Genomic DNA, 22235 nt, shown 5'->3' on the forward strand with positions numbered 1-22235 from the left:
GGTGAGTATATCTCAATATATAATTAGCATGTATTATCTCGTTTGAGGTTAAATGTTCAAATCTTTATACTCTCATTTATTATACTAAAAAAGAGAGAGGATAACTTATAAATTGCAAAGTTTTTTTAATTCAACAATTGCAGTAGTGAGAGACCAAACCATAAACATTTAGAATTATAATTAGTATTTTATCAATTAATTATACTCAAATTGATAACCAACAACCTGATTGTTGAATTTACTTTCCATCTACTGACATCAACGGTAAAATTTAACATCATTATAAGAACAAACCAAAACTCTTAAAACCAAAACGAAAATTAACATAAATCATTGAACTAGCTTAACATATTTTATATTTCTTTTAAGAAAATAATTAACATTTTCCATCTAAAAATAATTCTACAAACAAAAACACTTATTACCATTTATCGATGATGCATGTCTAATATTAAGCTATGCTAAATCTCTTGGAGTGGTTGGAACACAACACTTGAAAGCTCAGTTTTTTATTTTTCTTTATTAAATTACTCATTACATTTTTTGAAATTCAGACACAATATGGGCATAATGGGGATTTGGGTATGCCACTGGCAAAGATGTTGAGAAGTTCTTTTCTCTTTCTAATTTTGCTTCTTCTTCACTGTTTTCATCAGTGCAGAGCTTCCTCTCTGTTTCTCATATAAACCCCAACCAGAAGAGAGAGACAGAGACAGAGGCAGAGGCAGAGGCAGAGGCAGAGAAACATTGCTGAATCTGCTCGAGAATTGAGTAGAAACAGATAAGAGAGCAGATCTGGGGGAAATAAAGCCTTTCTAACAGACCATTTCCTCAATCAATGGCTTCCAAATTGATTCTGATTATAGTTTTTGTACTCGACGTTATTGCTTTTGGCCTGGCCGTTGCCGCTGAGCAAAGAAGAAGCACTGTAAGCTTCAGTCTCTCTGTCTCTCCCTCGCTCCATTGTCGTTTTCTTTGATGCTTTTTACTGCAATTTTTGTCGATTTGGGGTTTTTTGCTTTCTGGGTCTGTTTGATTTCTGTGATTCTGTTTGTGGGTCGTTTTGGGTTTGCTGAAATTGGTATTGGAAAATCGAATTGTAGAGAATCTTGCCTTTTCTGAGTTTTTCTTGGCCACCAAACAATGATTTGTAGGTTTCTGCTTCAAATTAGTTTGTTCATTGTTGATGAATGTGGTATCTGTCCATCTCCATCAATTAGGGTTAATGAATTGTAGCTTTAGTAGTTAAAGAGAAGGAAAATGGAAAATGATAATATATTGGTATGAATATTATGTTATGTACAATGTCAGGGAAATGGTGAGAAGATTGTTGATATTTTCATGATTTAAAGCAGACTAACTAAGAATGTAATTCAATAGTGAGTTAGTGACTATGTCTTGGCTTTTCCAAAATGCAATTCTGAACTGTTTTTAATTGAAGTAGAAGGGAACTTCCATAGATTTCTCTGTTTCTTACTAAGCACATTGATTCGAAAAGGTTGAGGCGTCTGCTTTCGATCTAGACAATGGTAAAATTGAGACAACTCTTGTGTTTTCACTATCGTTCACTCATTCAAATTTCCATGAAGCTGATCTTGCTGATAAGCTGTATCAAATGGGAGCCCTTATATTTGAACAAGCTGAAAATTGCGAATTCGATAACTCGTTTTGTTCTGTACCCTTTCGGTTTCTTCTTTACTTAAGAGATCAAATAGTTGGTTTCAACTGATTAGTAATGCCTATATGATAATGGTACATTGATTTTGAATGGTGTTGGTAAATCTAACTGCAAATTGGTTTGTTGTTAAGAAGTAATCGAATCGTGTATAATATTGTCTGATAACAGGCCAACGTTGTGCAAGATAAAGAAAAAGAATACAACTACTGTGTGTATGACTCCGACATCTCGACAGGCTATGGAGTTGGTGCTTTTCTACTTCTCATGGCCAGCCAGACCCTCATAATGGTAGCTAGCCGATGTTTTTGCTGCGGGAAGTCGTTGAGTCCTGGAGGTTCAAGGGCGTGGGCTGTTATCCTATTCATAATCTGCTGGTAAGTGAAGCTATTTGTGATCTTCACTCCATCAGTTTAGCCTTGAGCAGAAAACTTCAAACTAAAGGGTTCTAACCCAATACACACAATCTTGCAGGGTGTTTTTCTTTATTGCTGAGGTTTGCTTGTTCGCGGGTTCGGTAAGGAACGCCTACCACACCAAGTACCGAACCATGTTCGGTGACAATCCTCCGTCATGCCAAACTTTGAGGAAGGGAGTTTTCGGTGCAGGTGCAGCCTTCATTTTCCTCAATGCCATTGTATCAGAACTCTACTATGTATTCTACTCCAAGGCGAGAGAAAGCTTCCTTCCATACGGTGGAGAAACTGGTGTCGGCATGGGAACCTACAAATGAGTGAATCCGTAGTTAAGTTTAGTAGGTTCCTCTCACGTTATATCGACGTTCCCGGATCGATTTTGAGATAATTTTGCATATCAACTACTGGTTTTAGTTAGGAAGAAATATCAGTATCATAATTTTTACTGTGTAGTTCTTTGTTCTCTCTCCTTTTAACCAGCGCTGTTGGGTTTTTCTTTTTCTTATTGGTGGATTGTTACATTTGTATTGACAATAAGAGACTTCCTATAAATATCTGTATCTTTTATAAGACCTCAGTGACATATTTGTTCTTGTATTTTCCATTTTTACCAATGGGTATTTGATAATATTGCTGAAAAACTTAGAAAATTATGCATTTGAGATTCTCATATTCTTCTTTTAGTGCTCTTCTTATGGCCCAACTGATAAGGTCTTGTTTGGCACCCACTAAAAGAGGGATATATAATACTAGTAGTGATTTGCAAAATTACAAATTATAAGGTTCTGTTTTGTTACTCTCTTTTTATTTTGGTTAAAATCTCATTTTTAGTTTATATACTTTGAACGACATTTAATTAGAGACTAAAGTTAATTTTTACTGGAATTTATGGTAAAAATTTAAATTGATAATAATTTTTTTCTAAAAGAAAAAAAAACAACAAACTAGCCGTAAGAATTATATTTAAAATTAAATTGGAGAATTAAAAGTATATAGATTAAAATTGTAAAATTGTAAAATCTAGAGGCTGAAATGATATTTTATAACCTTTTATTTGTTTATCATTTGTTTATCATAGGAAATCATTCATTCAGAGGGATGTCCAAGTCATGATTTTCATGTACATTTGAAACTTTGTAACTTAGTTTAATTTGATACCTTTGAAAAAAAAAAAAAAAAACTAAGATTATGCAGAGAATATGAAAATTTAAGTTATAAACTCACACTCTATACAAAGAGCCAATTTAAACATAACTCAACTGACATAAACTTGTATTATCAATTTCGAGAATAGATTGACTCCACACTCCATATATGTATTTATATTCATTCTTAAATTTAATAATTAAGATAAAGCACAATTGAATAAGAATGAAAATCAAATTATTTATCTTTTTTTTTTTTTAACAATTTAAGATTATTATTGAGAGCTTTTTTTTCTTTTTCTTTTTCTTTTTCCTAACGCCAATATGTGGAGTTGGAAATTCAATCCTTTAACCTTTTAATCAAGAGTAGATATGCTTAAACTAGATGAACTATACTTTGACATTGTTTTAGAGCACAAAAAAAAGACAATTACAAAATACGAATATTTATGGTTTTTTAATTTTTTTTTTTTTAATTCAACTAACACATAAAATCAAGATTTTTGATAGAGAATATATGTCTTAATTAATCGAGCACATTAAACTATATTTAATACAAACTTCTTTATGTAGTCTTAAAATAGGTTTTTTTTTTTTTTTTTTTTTTATGTATCATTTTCCATCATGTCTGCCTTAGATTTTTGGTTATATTTATCCCATTAATATAAGCTAAAGACAAAGTTGAATATCCTAAAGATTTTAAAAAATAAAATAAAATTGATTTTATATATAAGAAATAAAAGAATGATTTGAGTAATAGAAACATAGGACATGAGGCATAGTGACAAAGCAAAACGTAGCATTCATTTTTGTTTTGGACAATACCTAATGTGGAGAATGATGTGACCTTATCAAATGGTGCAAATTTAATTTGTTGCCAACCAACTCCAACTTTATTGCCAAATAATAATAACAATAATAATTACTATTAGTATTATGACAATTTTTATTTGAGAATTTGATATTATAAATATCGGTAAGATACATGGAATATCTTTTCATTGTCAAATTAATTTGGGATACAACTTCGTATTTATCTAATATGGTATTAAATGCCAAAAACTTTATACAAATATTCGGTGCATAAAAAACTGGATTTTGATCCTGTAAAGACGAATCAAAGTACATCATCTTTTGAGAATCATGTTCAGGATCTAACAAAGACGTATAACTCAGTTTGAAAAATAAAACAACTAAATTTATGATTTAAATATTTTCTACAAATCAGTTGAGGTTAATATTTTGTAGATATATCCGTAAAATTGAAATATCAACATCAATATTTTAAACCTTGGCTTTGAGATAGAAACTCATGTTTATCTGATACACCTAGACTTTGAAAGTTTTAGGTGTCGTTTGGTAACCATTTGGTTTTTTTTTTTTTTTTTTTTTTTTTGAAAATTAAGCCTTAAACACTACTTCCACATCTAAATTTCTCTTTGGTTATCTACTTTTTACTAATGGTTTAAAAAATCAAGTCAAATTTTGAAAATTAAAAAAAAAAATTTATAAAAGCTTGTTTTTATTTCTGGACTAAGAATTCAATAATTGTACTAAGAAAATAGACATGATCTTTAAAAACCAAAAATAAAAAACGAAATGGTTACCAAACTGTGCCGAAAAAAATACTCTTGAACTCCTCTTCCTCTTCCTCTTCTTCTTTTGTTTATAAACAATATAAATTGTTGTGGTTGTTAGATGTCTAAAAATTAGAAAAAGTAAATATATTATCACTCTTATATAAAATTATGGTTATGATTATCATTTATTTCATCTTAAAAGTCATCGTTAAAATTATTTACATAACCACATTTTAAACATCAGTTGTTAAATGATTTATTTGAATTATGTTGTAATTAAAATGAAATCGTGTATATCTTGCAATTCTTCCGCATTAACCATTGTGTAAATTTTCATTCTATTTTATTGGAAAGAAACTCGTAAAAGATATTTTCTTTTGAACATTCATACTACAAAGTAAACTATTTAAAATTGATTAATCAAATCTCAATATCAAAAGGCATTTTTGTATAATTTAAAAGAAAAAATTATATATATATATAACTTCATTTCTAAATTTTAAGTCTGACAAAAGTGAAATGAAGATGATAAAAACTAAAGGAATCCAATATTATTGGTGGTTGCTATAAATAGCTCTAAATAGTAGTATGCTTTTTCTAAATAATAATTATGACAATAATGATAATAAAACAAGGCTATAACTCATAAGCCTATAAAACATAAATAGAAGTACAAATAATTTGATTATGGTACTTTCATATGAATTTTTTTATGGAATTATAATCAAACCAATCACATTTAAAATAATATAATTAGTATTTTATTCATCAAATCAAATTTAAATTGACAAAAATAATAAATATATTCGAAATCTTCCTCATATACTTGAATCGTAGTACTATAATAAGATCGTTATTGAATCTTAATTTGATTGATATATATAGGTAAGTCTTACAATGAAAATTTAAAAACTAATTAAAAGTAACTTTCAAAATTTTGTTAATTTGATTCGAGACTTTTAAAACATTTCATACAATTAGACAGTAATTAATTATATTATCTTAAAATTTACAATAAATTAATAGATGTACCAATTATAAATTTATAACAATGCCAGTAGATTTAAGTTGAAATTTTAGGAATAGAATTAAGATTTCAAGATATATAAACAATAACATCTCTAACTTGTACATGTGTTGTTTGTCCTCATCATTTTTTTTTTTTTTAAAGTAAAGTCTAATTACAACATTGCACATGATGAATTACTTGTTATATATTAATGGTAATTAGGCAAATAAGCTTCGATTTCTCTCTCCTAACCTATAAACAAGAATGACAAATATCAAACAAACTTATTTTATCCAATTAGACTTTATCTTTAAGGGAATTAGACTTAATTATTAGCTCATGAACTCTTTAATACTATAATCACAATGATACTTTTTTCATGTGTTAGATTATGGGTTAGCAAGACCCAAATAATTGTTACATCTATTCTAATATATATATATATATATATATAATGGATATTTAATGGATATAAAATTAACTTTCTTTTCAATTTACTCTTTATTACTTTACAATTTTCTTTATAGTTCCATAAGTTTTTGAGATATAGTTAGTTAAGATGTGCGAGGAAGATTCACTTTTTTGGATAATGGAGGAATTTTTTTAGTACTACAATAGTATATATTTGTTATTTTCGTATTATATTTGATACGTTATGAAATGATATATCACACAATTCTTAAAGGTTTCTTCTATAATAAATAATGAATGGAGGTCGAGGTAGTCATAGTACTAAAAATTTTTCCTACAATATTAAAATATGAAAAGTATTCTCATTCATTATTTGTTGAACCAACATTATTTAAGAATGATATGAGATTTATAACATTAAAGATTTATTGGTAAAAAAATATTAATATGAATAGAATGAATAGTAAGAGACTATAACTTTTCTATATAGGGATGCTTTCAAATAAAAAAAATTGAGTTAACTTATTTACCAATATAGCAAAATTTCATTATCTATCAATGAAAGACCGCGATAGACATCTAGCAGTATTTACAGTGATAGAAGTCTATCGTAGTCTATCATTGATAGACTGTGACATTCTGTCATACTTAAAAATATTTTTAGCCGTTTTTACCTTTTAAAACAATTACTTCAAATTTTTAAACTTTTTATCTTCAAAATTTCGAGAAATTATTAAATGAGGTGATCGTTACAATTATTTCATCTTATTTTTACATATTATTGATTGAGAGGCTACGAAAACTTAAATATCTAACTATACATAAAAGAATATATGTTAATTACTATTGAATTATACTCGATAACTCAACGACTGTAGCATGTCCCGTAGTTGCCATAACTATAAGGTAAGATTCTCAAACTTTGCCGACCTTCCTCCATGTACAATAATAATGCTATCCTTATGCAAATTGCTTCTTTGTAATTTAATGGCCAAAACTGTACCACAAAACAGCACATGCCGCACCCCATCGCCAATCTCCCACATGCTCTCAACCTTTTCTTCTAATTTTCCACTTTCTTTATTATTCTCCAAAATAATATTTCCGTTGAATTTTGACAAAATATTAAAAATATACTTATCTCGCATTAAAAAAAAAAATTAAGAATGGTTCCATATCGTTGCAGTTAGAAACATGACTTGAAGCTTCTGTCTGCTAATTATTCTGTGAGTAGTATAAAAATTTTGAGAATGTGTAATTAAGATCAGGGAGAGAATTATTCTGTGTGATTGTAACAAATTTTCACGTAGAAGATTTCTTGGTGGGTCGTAATTTTTCTTTGGATTGGATTTCTTGTTTTCTTTAATTTTTTCGGTCATTTTTCTGTTTATTCCTATAGTAATAGTGAGAGGTTTTTCTCAATAATATGTACCTCTTAAAACCATATTAGATAAACATATATAAGTTTTATCTCAAAATTAATGGGTAATAAGCAATATCAAGTATTTGTTTGGTCTTCATAAACTCTGATACCATATTAAATAAATAGAAAGTTTCATCTAAAAAATATTTAGTAATAGAATGAGTATTCTAGCTAACAAGGGTTTAGCTCAACTGACATTTATATCTATCGAGAATCAATCGACAATTATGATGAGATAATTGTTGATTGTTTTGTTTTGGCCATTTATGGACATGGGTGGTGTTTGTTTAATTAAACCCTTTTGTTTGGTGAAAGTTTTTGTGGGATTGTTTGAATTAGAGAACCAGCTCAATGGGGTTGGCTTAAAACTTGAAGAAAACAATGCAGTGGCTGCAGATTTAGGACAGCTTTGAATTCAATAACATGTTTCTCTCACACGGTTGTTTGTGAGCACCACATGTTTGTGAAAATGTCCAAACCAACCTTTTCTTTTCCTTCTTCCTTTTTTTTTCCCTAAATTATTTTAAAAAATGCCCATAAACTTTATTAACTCTTTCAAAAATGCATTTGAACATATTTGAAGTAAAATGTTGGATGAAATGTTAACATGTTTGAATGTCAGTTTATTTCAAACTTAATTCAAACAAGAGTTCATGTCCAACATTTTAAAGGGTTATTGGAAGTGCTAAATTAGTTATTATAATCAGTATTTATCACGGTTTGTATTTGTGATGAAGACTATTTTAGACTATTTGGGGGTCCGTAATGAAATGTGGGTTTGAATTGTAATGTAATCCAAAATCCATGTTTGGATTGAACATTTTGGGTCTAATTTGTTATATTAAACTCACTTCGTTCTGACAGTTTTTAATTCAACCCTCTTTTTTACTATTTTCACATTTCATGATCCTATTTTCGTTCCACCTTTGATTCTTCATACACCTTTAATGGGTGTCGCGATGGGTCTATTTGCGATATTACTATGTATTATTTTGGAGATTTATAATTCTTCCATTTTACTGGACGGAATTTCAAGCAATTAGATAGTATTTGCAATTTCTGAGGGTCGTTCTAGCTTTATACGAAATTCTTGATTAATAATAAGATAAATCAATTTTTGGGTTGTTGGGGGAACTCCATAGATTTAGAGAATTGGTTACTATTCCCGAATCGCACAAAAGAGATTAAAAAAAAAAAACTAGGGATATTGTAATGTAATAAATTGGTATAAAAAATAGACAACTCAAGGCAAGTCGAAAAAAAGACAGTCGAATCAAAATAATTTGTGTTAAGTTCTATTTCTTTCAGAGGGCAATACTCTTCTGAATTCTAATAATCCATATTACATTTTAGCCTCCCAAACAACCCTTTTTTAGTTTGTAGGTTATAAATAATTTGGAACTTCAATTATTATACCAAGACATAAAAGGCAAGTTGGAAGCCCAAACGTCCCCTAAAAAAGTATTTTTTGAGACGTTCATAAAAGATCAAGTGCAATGTATCACAACGTTGGAAAGAATAGAGTTTTTTTTTTCTTCTACAAATAAACAGTTGTTTTGTTTTTGTTTTTTTTTTTTTTTATGAGGGTAGATGATGAGGCAATGAGAAATATGACTATTTGGGGTAGCTATAAAGAAAGCCTAATATCATGGGGCATTGAAAAATGATTGGTTTAGGGGTCTGTGTGTGACAGATTCTTACTCTTTGAATTTGGACAAAGAAACTGATGTTGTGAAAAAGATGCATTGTCTTAGTACAATGAGGCAAGATGGCTGGCTTACCACCTTTCTCAGCTGTGAATTTAAATAAAGTCAATTCTATCAACATGACTAAAGCCTGTCAATCGCCCTCTTTTGCTTCCTTCTAATTCATTATGATACTCATATTGCAATTTACACTTTTCATTTTGTTAGAGCTTGGTTAAATTTTGTGATATATACCATTCTCGATTCTAATCAAATCATCTCGTTTCTGAGACATGGTTAACGGTCCAAAAAAAAAAAAAAAAAACTTATAAAAGAATGATTTTAAGACATATTTGAGACTCATTTAAGATTTAGATTAATATATTTGACATGTTTTTCTTTTCTTTTTTATAACTAAATGTAGTAAGATCAAATGGTTGTCCTAACTAAATAGTTGAGGATGAGTTCAAGCTAATTCAGACATTTATATATATTGTGTTAATCGTAATTTACTATCTAAATTTACATATTTATTATATTCGAGACTTTTAGATTTTTAAAATATCTATTTAAGCTTGTTAGTGTTTTAAAAGTAATAATTGTTTGGATTGAATACAATTAAAACTGATTAACCTAACAACTATTTTTTTTTTATTCTGTGAAAAGATTATTAATTGATAGTTACAAAAACATGATAAGAATTGAAGTCTTTTTTTTTTTTTTTTTTAAAAAAAAAAGGAAGGATAATACCCCTTTTTTAATATAGATGGGTAACACTTGAACTAGTGTTTAAAAAATATATAAAAATATTTAATTTAATAATAATATATATTTTTTAAGTTTTAATACGTGAGAATGAAGATTTGTTGAAACCTGAAACCTCTAACTTTTTTATCTATATATTTTAACCAGTTGAATATTATAGTTGTGTTATCTCCATAATTTAATTACTTTGACTTTGGAGCATAGCAATCACTTAGAGTTATTTTTAAATATAGGAAAATATGTCAACTTTTTTACAAATATAGTCAAATGTTATAATCTATCAATGTCTATCAATGATAAACACTGATTGACATTTATCAATGTTAGTTATGTCAATCACTAACATTAATAAATGTCTATTAGTATCTATCATTGATAAATAGTCACATTTTACTATATTTGAAAATATTTTTAGTAATTTTTCTATTTAAAACAATTATCCAATAATTAATTTAATAGAGAGTAGTAGTTTGTAACTTGATATTTAATTAATAATTAATATTATTCTTTTCTTAAAAAATAATAATGAACATAATTCTTACTTGTCATTGCTTTTAGGCTTCGGTGATTTAATAAATACTACTTATTTGACTTTAATTAACATTATTCTTGCCTCATATAATGTCATATTTATTAATTTTTATGCTCGCGTACACCTTATCAACTTTCTCTCTCTTCTTATTCTCTACCCTCCATGAGGTTCAAAGTATATTTTTGTCCCAAATCTTAATATTTTGAAATGAAATTTTAAATTCTACATCGTGTTGGATAATCATTTTGTTTTTTATTTTTGTTTTTTAAAATTAAAGTTATGAATGCTACTTCTACCTTCTAATTTCTTTCTTTCTTACCTGTCTTTTTTTTTATATAGAAAAAACTAAGTCATATTTTAAGAATTGAAAATAGTAGTTTTCAAAACATTGTTTTTGTTTTTAGAATTTAGTTAAGAATTCAACCATTGTACTTAAGAAATATGCAAATTATTATAAGAAATGTGCACAAAATAAACTTAGTTTTCAAAGACTAAACATCAAATAGTTACTAAATGGGGCGTTAATATTTTAAAATGAAATAAATAACTGCCATTTTTTTTATGTGAATTAGCATGTAAAACAAAATTTATCTTATCCTTTCAAATAATTCCATTTCAAGAAAATATATTTGCTAAAACAATTTTTTTAATGCAAAATGTCTTTAACACAAAACACATGTTTAGAATAGTTTGGTTGTATAATTTGTTAATTCTGTTTTTGAAAAGTTAATTTTCCTAATTGTTTTGTTTTGTATGATTTTAAAAATTAACCCATATAATAGACTTATTCAATAATAATTAGTATCTTTATCTGATTAAGCTATGTCCATATTAATTTGTGTTGTTGTATTTTACTATTGAATTTAGAGCAAATATCAATTTAGACTTTTAAATTTCAGGATTTGTATCAATTTAAATCCTAAACTTTGAGGGTTATATCAATTTAAATTCTGAATTTTGAAATTATATTAATTTAAACCCCAAACTAATAATTTTATCAATTTAAACCCTAAACCTTTATAAGAGTATCAATTTAAATCCTGAACTTTCATAAATATATTAATTTAAACTCTGAACTTTTATGAATGTATCCAAATAAAACATAAGGGAGAGTTTAAATTGATACAATTATAAAAATCTAGAATTTAAATTGATACACATATAATAGTTCAGAGTTCAAATTGAAACCATTATTTTAAATTGATATAATTATTAATTTAAGCTTTAAATTTGTGATTTATCTCAAATTATTTCATCTTAAAGTACAGTTTTTTTTTTACCTGAAAAACCGAGAAAATAGAATTAAAGCATGACCACATAATTATAATAATAATAATTAAATAAAAGTAAATTCTTATATTCTCATATTTAATTCTAATACAGGCTGTTAGGAATCAAGGCACGAGGTTTTATTAATAACAAATGGTCTATCTCTGGAAATATTATATATATATATATATATATATATATATATATATATATATATATATATATTTGAATTATATTAATTATAATTTGTCAATGAATTATTAATGAGAATTAAAAAGCATCCAAAGACATTGTCTATAGTTAGTGGGAAGGAGGATTCTTACACACATATATAATTGATCTACTTTTCTCTATTTCTAATTCAACCAAAAAAAAAAGTCTTCTATTTTTTGTTTTAAACAAATCTTTTAGTATTTTATTTTAGAAATATTTCATCAGTGATTCTTTCTAGAAGCTACCACAACAACCAAATGGAACATTTCTCCCTTCCTTTTTTTTTTCCCCTATGAAAATGACAATCTCTTAGAATAAATTTAAATTGTTTAATTCCATATTAGTTTTTGTATTATGGTTTAACATTCAAATTTTATGATTTTAACCCAAATTGCTTAATCTAAATGGAATTAGAAAAAAGAAAAGAAAAGAAAAGAAAACTCTCCAAAATTAAAAGTTTTTTTTTAATAAAATATTTCATCTTATTAAAACTAGAACAATTTCTACCCTTGGATGATATTAATGAACATTTTTCTAAAAAAAAAGAACTACTTGATCGAAGCAGAGTATATTGCATGAAATTATATAAATGTTATGAGTTATAACATTGGTTGGATGCTATTACGCAAAGAATTAATGAAGAATCTAATTATTATTCATGACTCACACAAATATAAGACTTTACTTATTCTTAAATAGGAAAAATATAACCGTCAATTACGAGCTAATATTAAATTAATAATAAAGAATTAATTAAACTATTTTACAGTTACTAAAAATTTCTCATTTAATATTAAATCAATACATGTAATAAATGCAAAGAAAATATAGTTGTGGTACATATATAAATTACTTACTATCTTTTATCAAACACTCATTTCAAGTGCAACAATATCCATTATTAACTCTCAATAGAGAGACAATAATGCAAGGTATAAGTTTAAAATCTTTTAAAGAATTACAATGTATCAATTTTACCATATATAAAAAAGTTGTGTCCATTCATTTTTATTTGTAATAATCAATTAAAACACGAGTATAAACTCTCTAAATTTTAACTTAAAATTCTATGTTAAATTTTGTAATATACATGTTATTCCACTGTTAAAAGACTGTGAATGATTTTTTTTTTTCTTTTTTTCTTTTTAGAAAGAAAAAGTAGATTTATAAACCTAATTTTGTGATACATGGAATGTAATTAAGAAAGTAGAGGAAAGTAAAAATAACAATGAACAATTCATTTCACCTTAAAAAAAAGTGTATGAACTTGAGCCTATCAGATAAAAGGCTGCTCCAATTCCACCAAACAATCACACTAATCAAGAAACACCATTACATGAAGGGAAGGCCTATGATTGCGTGCTTCCAAATCCCAATAACTCAAAAGATTTTTTTCCTTTCTTTCTTTTGGCCATAGTTTTTTTTTTTTTTCTCATTTTAAATTTCTTCTAATGGATTCGAATTCGGTTAGTCTTTAGTTGTATTTTAATTTCAACGATTTAATAGTCGTAGCTTCGAATATGTATAGTAGCATGTCAATCTTGTTATAATGGAATTAGATTATGAAGTTTCTTTTGTTAAAATATTAGCTATACCGAAGGGTCTTCTTTTTACAAAATTTCTTTCCCGCCTCAAAATTAATGTTGAATCCAAGCTATCAACCAAATTTCTAGAGAGAAGAATTGTTGGTACATTGAAGACATCAAAAAGCTTGAGAAGAATTTTGATTCGATTTCCTTTATACATTGATATCTTGGCAAAAGAAGCAAGATCTAATGGTCTTAATTCTATATGGTGCTCTAATTATCCCACGTGGACTGTAAAAATTGTCCTCAAGGATAATATTTCAAATTATCCCTAAGTGGTTACTTAATAAATTTTTTTATATTCAATTAAAAAAAGTAGCAGGTTAATACGAAGACGATTTCAAACTAAATAAATTATAGATTGAATATTAGACAACACAACATATTTGAGGTAGAAAAGTAACATAGCAAAATCAAAATAGTTTATTTTAAAAGATTTGAAAATCAAAGTTAATATTTTTAAGGTTTGACCAAAATGAACAAACTAAATAAGTTATAGCTTCATATTTATATTCACCAAAATCGTATAAATATAAAAGTTGAAGCACTAAAATGAAATTTAAATTTGTTTTTCTTCCATTCAAATCAGGCTTATTTTGTTGGTGTGGTAAAAGCTTAAACTTGAGCATCCATATTACAACACAGAGAAACTTTTATGACTGATTTTGTTGAAAAGACAGCCCTATGTATATATATTTTCAGCTTTATCCATAAGTCTTTTCAGAGATTCCCAATACATATTTCATTTGTTGATGATCCAATTTTCCTTTTTGGTTTGTGTTATTCCCAATGGTCAGACAATATATCATAACTTACTTTTTTTTCTAAAATATATCTATTTTTTTTTTTCATTAAATATTTCCTAATGTTTCTCCTCTACTTGTATTTCTTTAAAAAGAATAATATTAATAATAAAAAAAACTTGACACTAAATTTTATGATCATGTATCAATTTTAACTCTACAATTTTAATTTCATCAAATTTAGATGTGTTGTAATTTTAATTTTAATCTATACTATATATGAAAGAGATTACGAGAGAAGAATCTTTACATCCCCATTTTATCCTTATATCTTTTAATAATTCCTATTTTACCATTTGTTATAATTATTCGAGTTGAGATGGTTACACATGAAGTGATGTATATTCTTTAGTGTATGGATGTGGTCTAGACCATAATTATGAACAGTCTAACGATAAATATATGTTTAAATGAACAATGACGTACTTTACCCCATTACAACTATTCAAACTGCGTTATTATTAGTCTAAATGGTATTTCATTTCGTATGAACCATACATATGAAACATCACAATCTGAGTGTGGTGATATGTTTGAATAGACAAACACGCATTTTGCCTTGGTCAAAGTAGTTGCACAATGAAGTAGTGTATCCTTTCGTGTATGGGTGTGATTTAAATCACATATATGAAACGTCACAAGTGAACATTTGTTTAAATGTATAATCCAGCTATCTGCGAGTTAAGTTCCTATTTTATCTTTCTTCTCAAATAGCGGCAACTATCTGAGTTAAACAATGTAAAAGACTATTTCATTAATTAAAATCTCTTTAAACATTTTTCTTATGTGTACTGAAATAGAAATAGAAGTGTCACAAACATCGCACACGTTATGGCCTAGTCTTTAAAAGAGTTGCAATTTTAACACCAAGTTATCAACCATCAAATATGGTTAAAAAAGAGTTGTTTGTTGTGTATCTGTCGAATTATAAAATATATTTAGTACACAAAATTGTTAATTAAAGTTTTTTTTTTTTTTTTTTTTTTTTTTTGTCGTTGAAGTCTATTAATTTTGGTAAAGTTATTTAATAGTTAATTTGTGTCTTCGTCAAACTATTTTTTTTTTGTAAAACTGTATTTTTTAAATTAATAAATTTATATTAAAATGAGGTTAATTCAATGGTAATTGACATAAGCTTTTTCTTTAGAGATCGTGGGTTTAATCCCCTAGCTCCATCGTTGTTGTACTACAAAAAAGAAATTAATGAGTTTATGAAAATTTTTATATTGTATTATGTTAAAATTAGGGATCGAATTAGTGAAAATTAAACCTATGATAAATATTGCAAAACTTATTTATGTTTGTAGTATAATTTGATGAAATTAAAATTTTATTGTCTAATTTAACCTATGAAATTAAAATTTTCATATTAGTTCAATTAAAAAATTAAAAATTTCATAGGTTAAATTTTATTGTCTAATTTAACCTACAAAATTTGACTAAAGAGAACGTAGTTCAATTCACACATGCATGTATCAGTGACCACGAAGTTGGTTCATATTTCCCCCCTAATGTACTAAAAAAGAAGAAGAAGAAGAAGCAAACAAATGGAATTTATATATGATTTATAATTTAGACCATTTGTTAAGATTACATTTGAAAATATTTGTGAATTCATTTTTTTTTTTAAGTTTATGCATACAATTCTTATACATGTGTGGACTTCTACAAATGTCAAATTAATAAAATAGACCATAAATTAAAACTCTCACACAATGTGATAATGCTGGTGCAAAAATTGTAATTATTGGTCCAAGGTTTATATTGATACATTTCTAAAACTCATGAGTATAAATTAATATACTTTTCTAAGTATATATGATTGAGGTCACATTTACCCCCAGTGAAAACGTAATAGATTAATGGGAATAAAAAAATGAGTTCCATTTAATCACTTTTAGTGTTGCTTACTTGTGTTATGCATTCGTTACTGTTACTATTACCACTATAGTTACCGTTGTTGGGATTGATGTCCTAATTCTAGTGTATCTCATGGTTTGTAGTTTTGGTAACACGAATTATTTATCTAATAAAATCAAAGGTATTTTATTTGACATTTAGACAACATTAATTCAATCCAATAAACTAAGATCCAAGGTTATATGATGTTGCTTGAACAGTATGTGGTGACATACAAGTGGTTCATGTTCAAGTTACCTAAAAGGTTTGCAGTAAATGGATGAAGATTAGGTGTATTATTTTGGTAACACCGCAAATACGACCCACTTTGTAATTGTTATATGAGATGTAAGTGTTACAAAGAATATGAACTATATTGTTCATGTAATGACATGTAAGTGGAGGTATCTTGTATAAAGGAGTTTATACATAGACCGGACCACGAAATAATTAGTTTCTCTTTATAACACCATTACTTGAAGAAACTAATATTTCACTAAGATGACCATAAGAGACTTGACCTTAATTCTGAGTGAGTTGTGAACTTCTGTTTATGATGTCAGTCTTTTGATCTGTATGGGTGAGAGTGAGTCAGTGACCATGATAGCCGACTCAATAAGCCTACCATTTTGAGAATTTATCTGATTAGGGAGCTAAGAACACAGCTACACGAGATGGAATTCACCCATTATCATTTCTTGAGAAAGTAGATAAATTGTTCCCATAATAGCTGGTTCCAAGTCTTGAACAATGAGGCCTTAACCTCTCACTGACTCGAGAGGTGTTAGTTTATAGTTGGACTATAAACTGTTTGTTCATTAGAAGAATCAGTGGTAGTTAAAGAGTTAGATGTAACTGCATAAAACAGTAGTTTGACCCAATTGTAGTTATGAGGATTATGAAGGGTCATTGCTCTGTTGATTGGTTATATCAATGAACACAGAAATATATCTACAGTGCAAAGAGTACAACTATCGATCTTTAGTAGAGTGATCGATAGTTAATGAATATTAATTAATTGGATTAAAAGAAGTTTAATCAATTAATCTCATATCATTGGAGCTTCTAATTTGTAGGTTCACTAAAGGATATTAATGAGAAATGATTTAAATTATTCAAATCAAATGAGAGAATTTTATATTATTGAGATTAATATATAATTGTTAATTATAGATATGATCTACAGTCCAAATTACGTAAGAGAGATATATTTGAATAAGATTCAAATATTAGATTTATATGAATTGAATTCATAAAGAGATGTACACATATAAATATGTGATATTTATATATTAATTAACTCTATATTAAATATGATTTAAAATAGTCATTTAATTGATTAATTCATGGTTAATTAATTGATTAAGAAATAATTGAGATCGGAGGTTAGCCTCCAAGCCTCTACATTCTTTCCAATTTCTCTTTGAAAATTCTCTATCATTTTTCTCATCAAAATTTATTGGAGACCACTCTTTCAAGTTCTTTAGAATTCTAGAGAATAACAAGATAACTTTGTCGGTGGTATCCTTCTTCATCGGAGAAGTTTGAGATCGTTGATAATGGTGGAAGAGGAAAGGTAGAAGAATAAAAAAAGCTGAGTTTTGATTTATTCTCTTCTTCTTCTTTTATAGCATGCTTATAATTTTGTTTGAATGTTTATCCTACAAATGTATGTTTTATTTTACTGATGTTTGTTTCCATAAAAACGAATGTCTAAATGCAAGGCGTTCTCACGCTTCCGCGAAAATTCGATTTATTATTATTGTTATAGCTGAAAAGTTATCAATTTTGACATGTTTACTGTTACTGTTACCGTTTAACTCTTAAAGGTAGAGGCAGAGGTGAATAGTACATTTGACAAAATTCATAATTTTAAGTAAATTCATAATCCAATTATACTTGCATTTCGAACTGATTACAATTGGACTACATGGCAGAGTTAGAAGCCCTAAAAAAATATTAAGTTACCTAAGTGTCAATTTAAGAGGATATAAGTTCATGCCAGCTTAACTATGAAAGGGGAGCTCGGGTTGAGCAATTTCTTCATGCCAAAGAGAGGGAAATGTTGCCAAATTAAAAAGTGAGGAGTGTTATGACCCAGGGCTACTGGAAAAAAGTACCCACAGAATCAAGTTGAAAATTGAAGACTTCCCCAACTGTGCAAGGCTCTCGGATCACTTGAACAGGCTGTAAAGATTTGGGAGTTTCAGGTTCGTTAGATGGAATTTTGAACTGAAATTTTGAGGTAAGTTGGGGTTAACACATGTGGGAGCAAATACTTATAAGGAAATTTTATAAGAAAACACTTGAATTTTGAATTATTTATGCTGGAAGATAAAATTGGGAAATTGATAGGTTGAACAAGCAAGCTGTTGCACTCCAATCACAAGTGAGAGTCGGGGTTGTGTGGTGAAGAGCGTGCGCGAGAACAGGCTTTGTGTGCTATATGATAGACGTGACTTGAGGCGTGTGGTGGGCTGTGTGTGTGTTGTGCGACACAAGCAAACACGCGAAAAGTGTGTTGAACTGGTAGGCGAGTGGGGCGCATCTTGAGCACCCTCGAGCGACCGTTTGTGGGCAACAAGGTAAATTTGTGAGGTAAGGATGCGATAGACTTGGACAATGTTAAACTTGTGAAGTTAGGTCTAATTTCTTGAGTTAGGCTGAAAAGAGGCTGAAAAATATTAACCCATGGTTTATGTTAATTCCATAGAACAAATGCCCATAGGAGAGGCTTGAGGAAATAGCCCAAAAGATGGTGAGTGACTAGTTTTATTAAATAACTTACTTTGAATTCGTGAATGAAGTTTTACTAGTATTAAAGTATGCATATTGATCAATAATGAGTATTCTGATATTTTCCAGAAGGCTAAGAGGTTTTATGCAATTTTATGAGTTTGTTATGAGTTTCACAACATGTTTTCCTTAGCCCTTGAAAACATAATTGAGGTTATATGCATTGATTTTCGATGAAGATTATGAAGCTTGTTTTAATGAGTATTTCCTGCATGAGCATTTCTTGAATGACCTTACTATTTATATGTATTTAGTGGAATGATGTAATGAGATCTATGAGTTATGTGAAACATTTTATATTGATGATGTTATTAAGGAAATCCAGTACTAAAGGACTAAAAAAAGGTATATGGGTTCCATGATACTTAAGGTATGATAGTATCTAGGGTATATGAGTAGTCTTTAAGGCTTAACCACGTGCATGTATGTATTATCAATGTTGGTTGTGTTGAGATTGCTCCACACCAACTAAAGGCTTTCAACGTTGAGGGATTGAGCAAAATGGCTCTCCTCAACTAAGAATTGATGAGTGGAGGAGGTTTTCTAGAAATGAGAATATGGTTTTCAGAGTTTTTATGCATTATGATAATTTATATGTTTTATGACTTAATCATTTCAAACCATGATTTTTTTTAAGAGTCATACAATTTATTGACGTTTACTGATCCATACTTAAAAGAAGTCACTCACTGGGCATCAACTCACTTTTTCCCTATGTTTTCCTTTTTCCCTCCCAGGTAGCAGTTTACACCCCCAAGCCTAGCTGATCTACCAGTCTACCACATGAGTAGACCAAGTTTTGGAAGAGTTGAAGGAAGAAGAAGTTTAGATCGTTAACTTGTTTTGTTAAGTTTTATCATGTGCATACTAGGGACTAGAAACATACTTAAGTTGAGAGAGCCCACTACTGAGTAACCTAGAGATAGATGTGTTTGTAATATGTATATATTTTCTGTGTGCCTGGAGTTTCTAAGTATCTCATGTGGTTAGTGTGAATGTTTAGTTAAAACTACGTTTTATTTTAAAAGCAAGTACTTATCAAGTATGCCAAACCCAAATTATAAACTTCTGAGGAGAGAGGGGGTAGTAGATGTCGCAAAAGGGTTGACATCTGCTGTCTTCACACTCCCTTCTAGGTTAAAAAGGTGATCTAGGAAGGGGTGTGACAACAAGATAAATAATAATAATCATATCAACGTCAAGATAAATAACATGCACGACTGAACCAATTTGAACTTGTTAATCTCATATAAATAATAATGATTTAATTATCATCTTGAACACAACTCAATTAGTTAGGAATCTTAGGATATATAAGTAAAAATTTTAATCTATACTTTCACATTTGGATGAATAAAAAAAATTATAATGGTTTAAATTGATTGGACATAAGAATATACAAGAAAAACAAATTGAAAAATGACAAGTGATTGTAAATACGATGAAATTCTAAATAATCAAAATTATACTATATTTATGAAATTTTTAATGATATTTTGTAAACTTGTTATAATTATATGATAGATTTAAAAAGAAAAATTAAATTATGTTATTTTGTATATCAATGTGAGGATCTACAAATATTCGTATTTTAAAAACACGAAGAATTATAAAGTATTAATTAAAAAAAAATCTAGCATCTTCGCATCCAATTTTGTGTTTTGAATCCACAATGTAGTAAAAAAAAAAAAAAAGCTAAATTAAAATATGAGAATTAGAAAAATGGTTGATAATTGGTTCTATATAAAAATGTGAAGGGAAAAATTAGGTTATTAACTTCAACATAATCAAACACTTTAAATTAAATGCTGCAGCTTCAAGATTCCCAATATGAAATTTGTTATTTTTGATGAATGGTACAAACAAATATCTGATGGGATTGAAACACCACCCAATCAAATGGAATGCTTTTGACTTTTGTTTATATGTATGGACAACAACATTGTTACTATCCCTACTCTTCCTATTCCCCCCTATGCTTTTTTTTTTTTTTCTTGTACTCTACTCTCATTTTCCACCTAACTCACTTAATTTTTCGTCTCATTCGATTTTCTTTACTTCTACCCCGAATTCAGGGTTTCTCTCACGTCGAACTGAACGATGATCGAAATTCAAGATTTATTATGTAGCTGTCGATAGAGATACACATAGGGTTATTTGGTGATTTAAACATCAACGTATAAAAGATGAGTAGAAGTCGTTGATTTGGAGTCGAGGCAAAGTAATGAAATTATCTACTCAGAGTAATTTTAGAGAGAGGAGAGAGGGGAAAAAAATTGCATGGAAGGCATTGATAAGATGGTCCCTAAAGGAGTTATAGCCTTGGGGTGTCACCTTCAGTTACCAGTAATGGGCTGGACAGGTTGAGGATGGTTGGGGAGTACAGTAACTAGTTGGCCATATTTGGTTGTACATTTGTGCCCTTTCTACCTCTACTTTTTCTTGGGCTTCCAAAAGCCCATTTACTTTTTCTTTTTATATTATTTAACCACACCATTCAATGTTTTTCTTTTAATAATTGAATCGACCTACGATATTTTTCTCAAAGATCAAAGGTTCAAATATTCATGTTCTCACTCTTTTACTAAAACAAAATTCGATCTCATGTTATAATTAAAATCGTTTCAATACTCTAATCTCTTAAATAGTTTACTTATGTTCATGTTGAAGTTGATTTTTTTGAGTTGAAGTGGCTCAAACTACTGATTTCATGGTCATTAAACACATCTTGGATGATAGTTGATCTATGTTTATTTTAACGGTTGAGGTTGACTTTTGTATATATTAGTTATGTATATGCTTTTATATATATGAGAGTTAGGGCTAGCTTACGCGCATCTCGACTAATCTCATGGAATAATCCGTCCGACTTTACAATATTTGAATGCCAAGAAAACTCGTAGAATATTAAATCCTAGGTAAATGACCATCATGGTTTGAAATTCCATGACCTTCTAGCCCTTTATATGTATATACTCGTTAATATTATACAATATGTATAAGAATATAAAAATCGGAGGCTTTAGAA

The 22235-nt window shown here is 28.3% G+C and overlaps 1 protein-coding gene across 1 annotated transcript; it reads left to right on the forward strand.

The window, feature by feature from the left end:
• The first annotated feature begins 453 nt into the window (after positions 1-453).
• LOC120087350 (uncharacterized) lies at positions 454-2732 on the forward strand. The gene is made up of 3 exons (XM_039044340.2): positions 454-928; positions 1847-2052; positions 2150-2732. The coding sequence occupies exons 1-3, from the start codon at positions 839-841 to the stop codon at positions 2406-2408; spliced, it is 555 nt and encodes a 184-aa protein (XP_038900268.1). The 5' UTR covers positions 454-838; the 3' UTR covers positions 2409-2732.
• Positions 2733-22235: the final 19503 nt, after the last annotated feature.

The sequence above is a fragment of the Benincasa hispida genome, chromosome 9 (genome assembly GCF_027475165.1).
Source record: "Benincasa hispida cultivar pf3 chromosome 9, pf3_genome.v1.1, whole genome shotgun sequence".
Taxonomy (NCBI): Eukaryota; Viridiplantae; Streptophyta; class Magnoliopsida; order Cucurbitales; family Cucurbitaceae; genus Benincasa; species Benincasa hispida.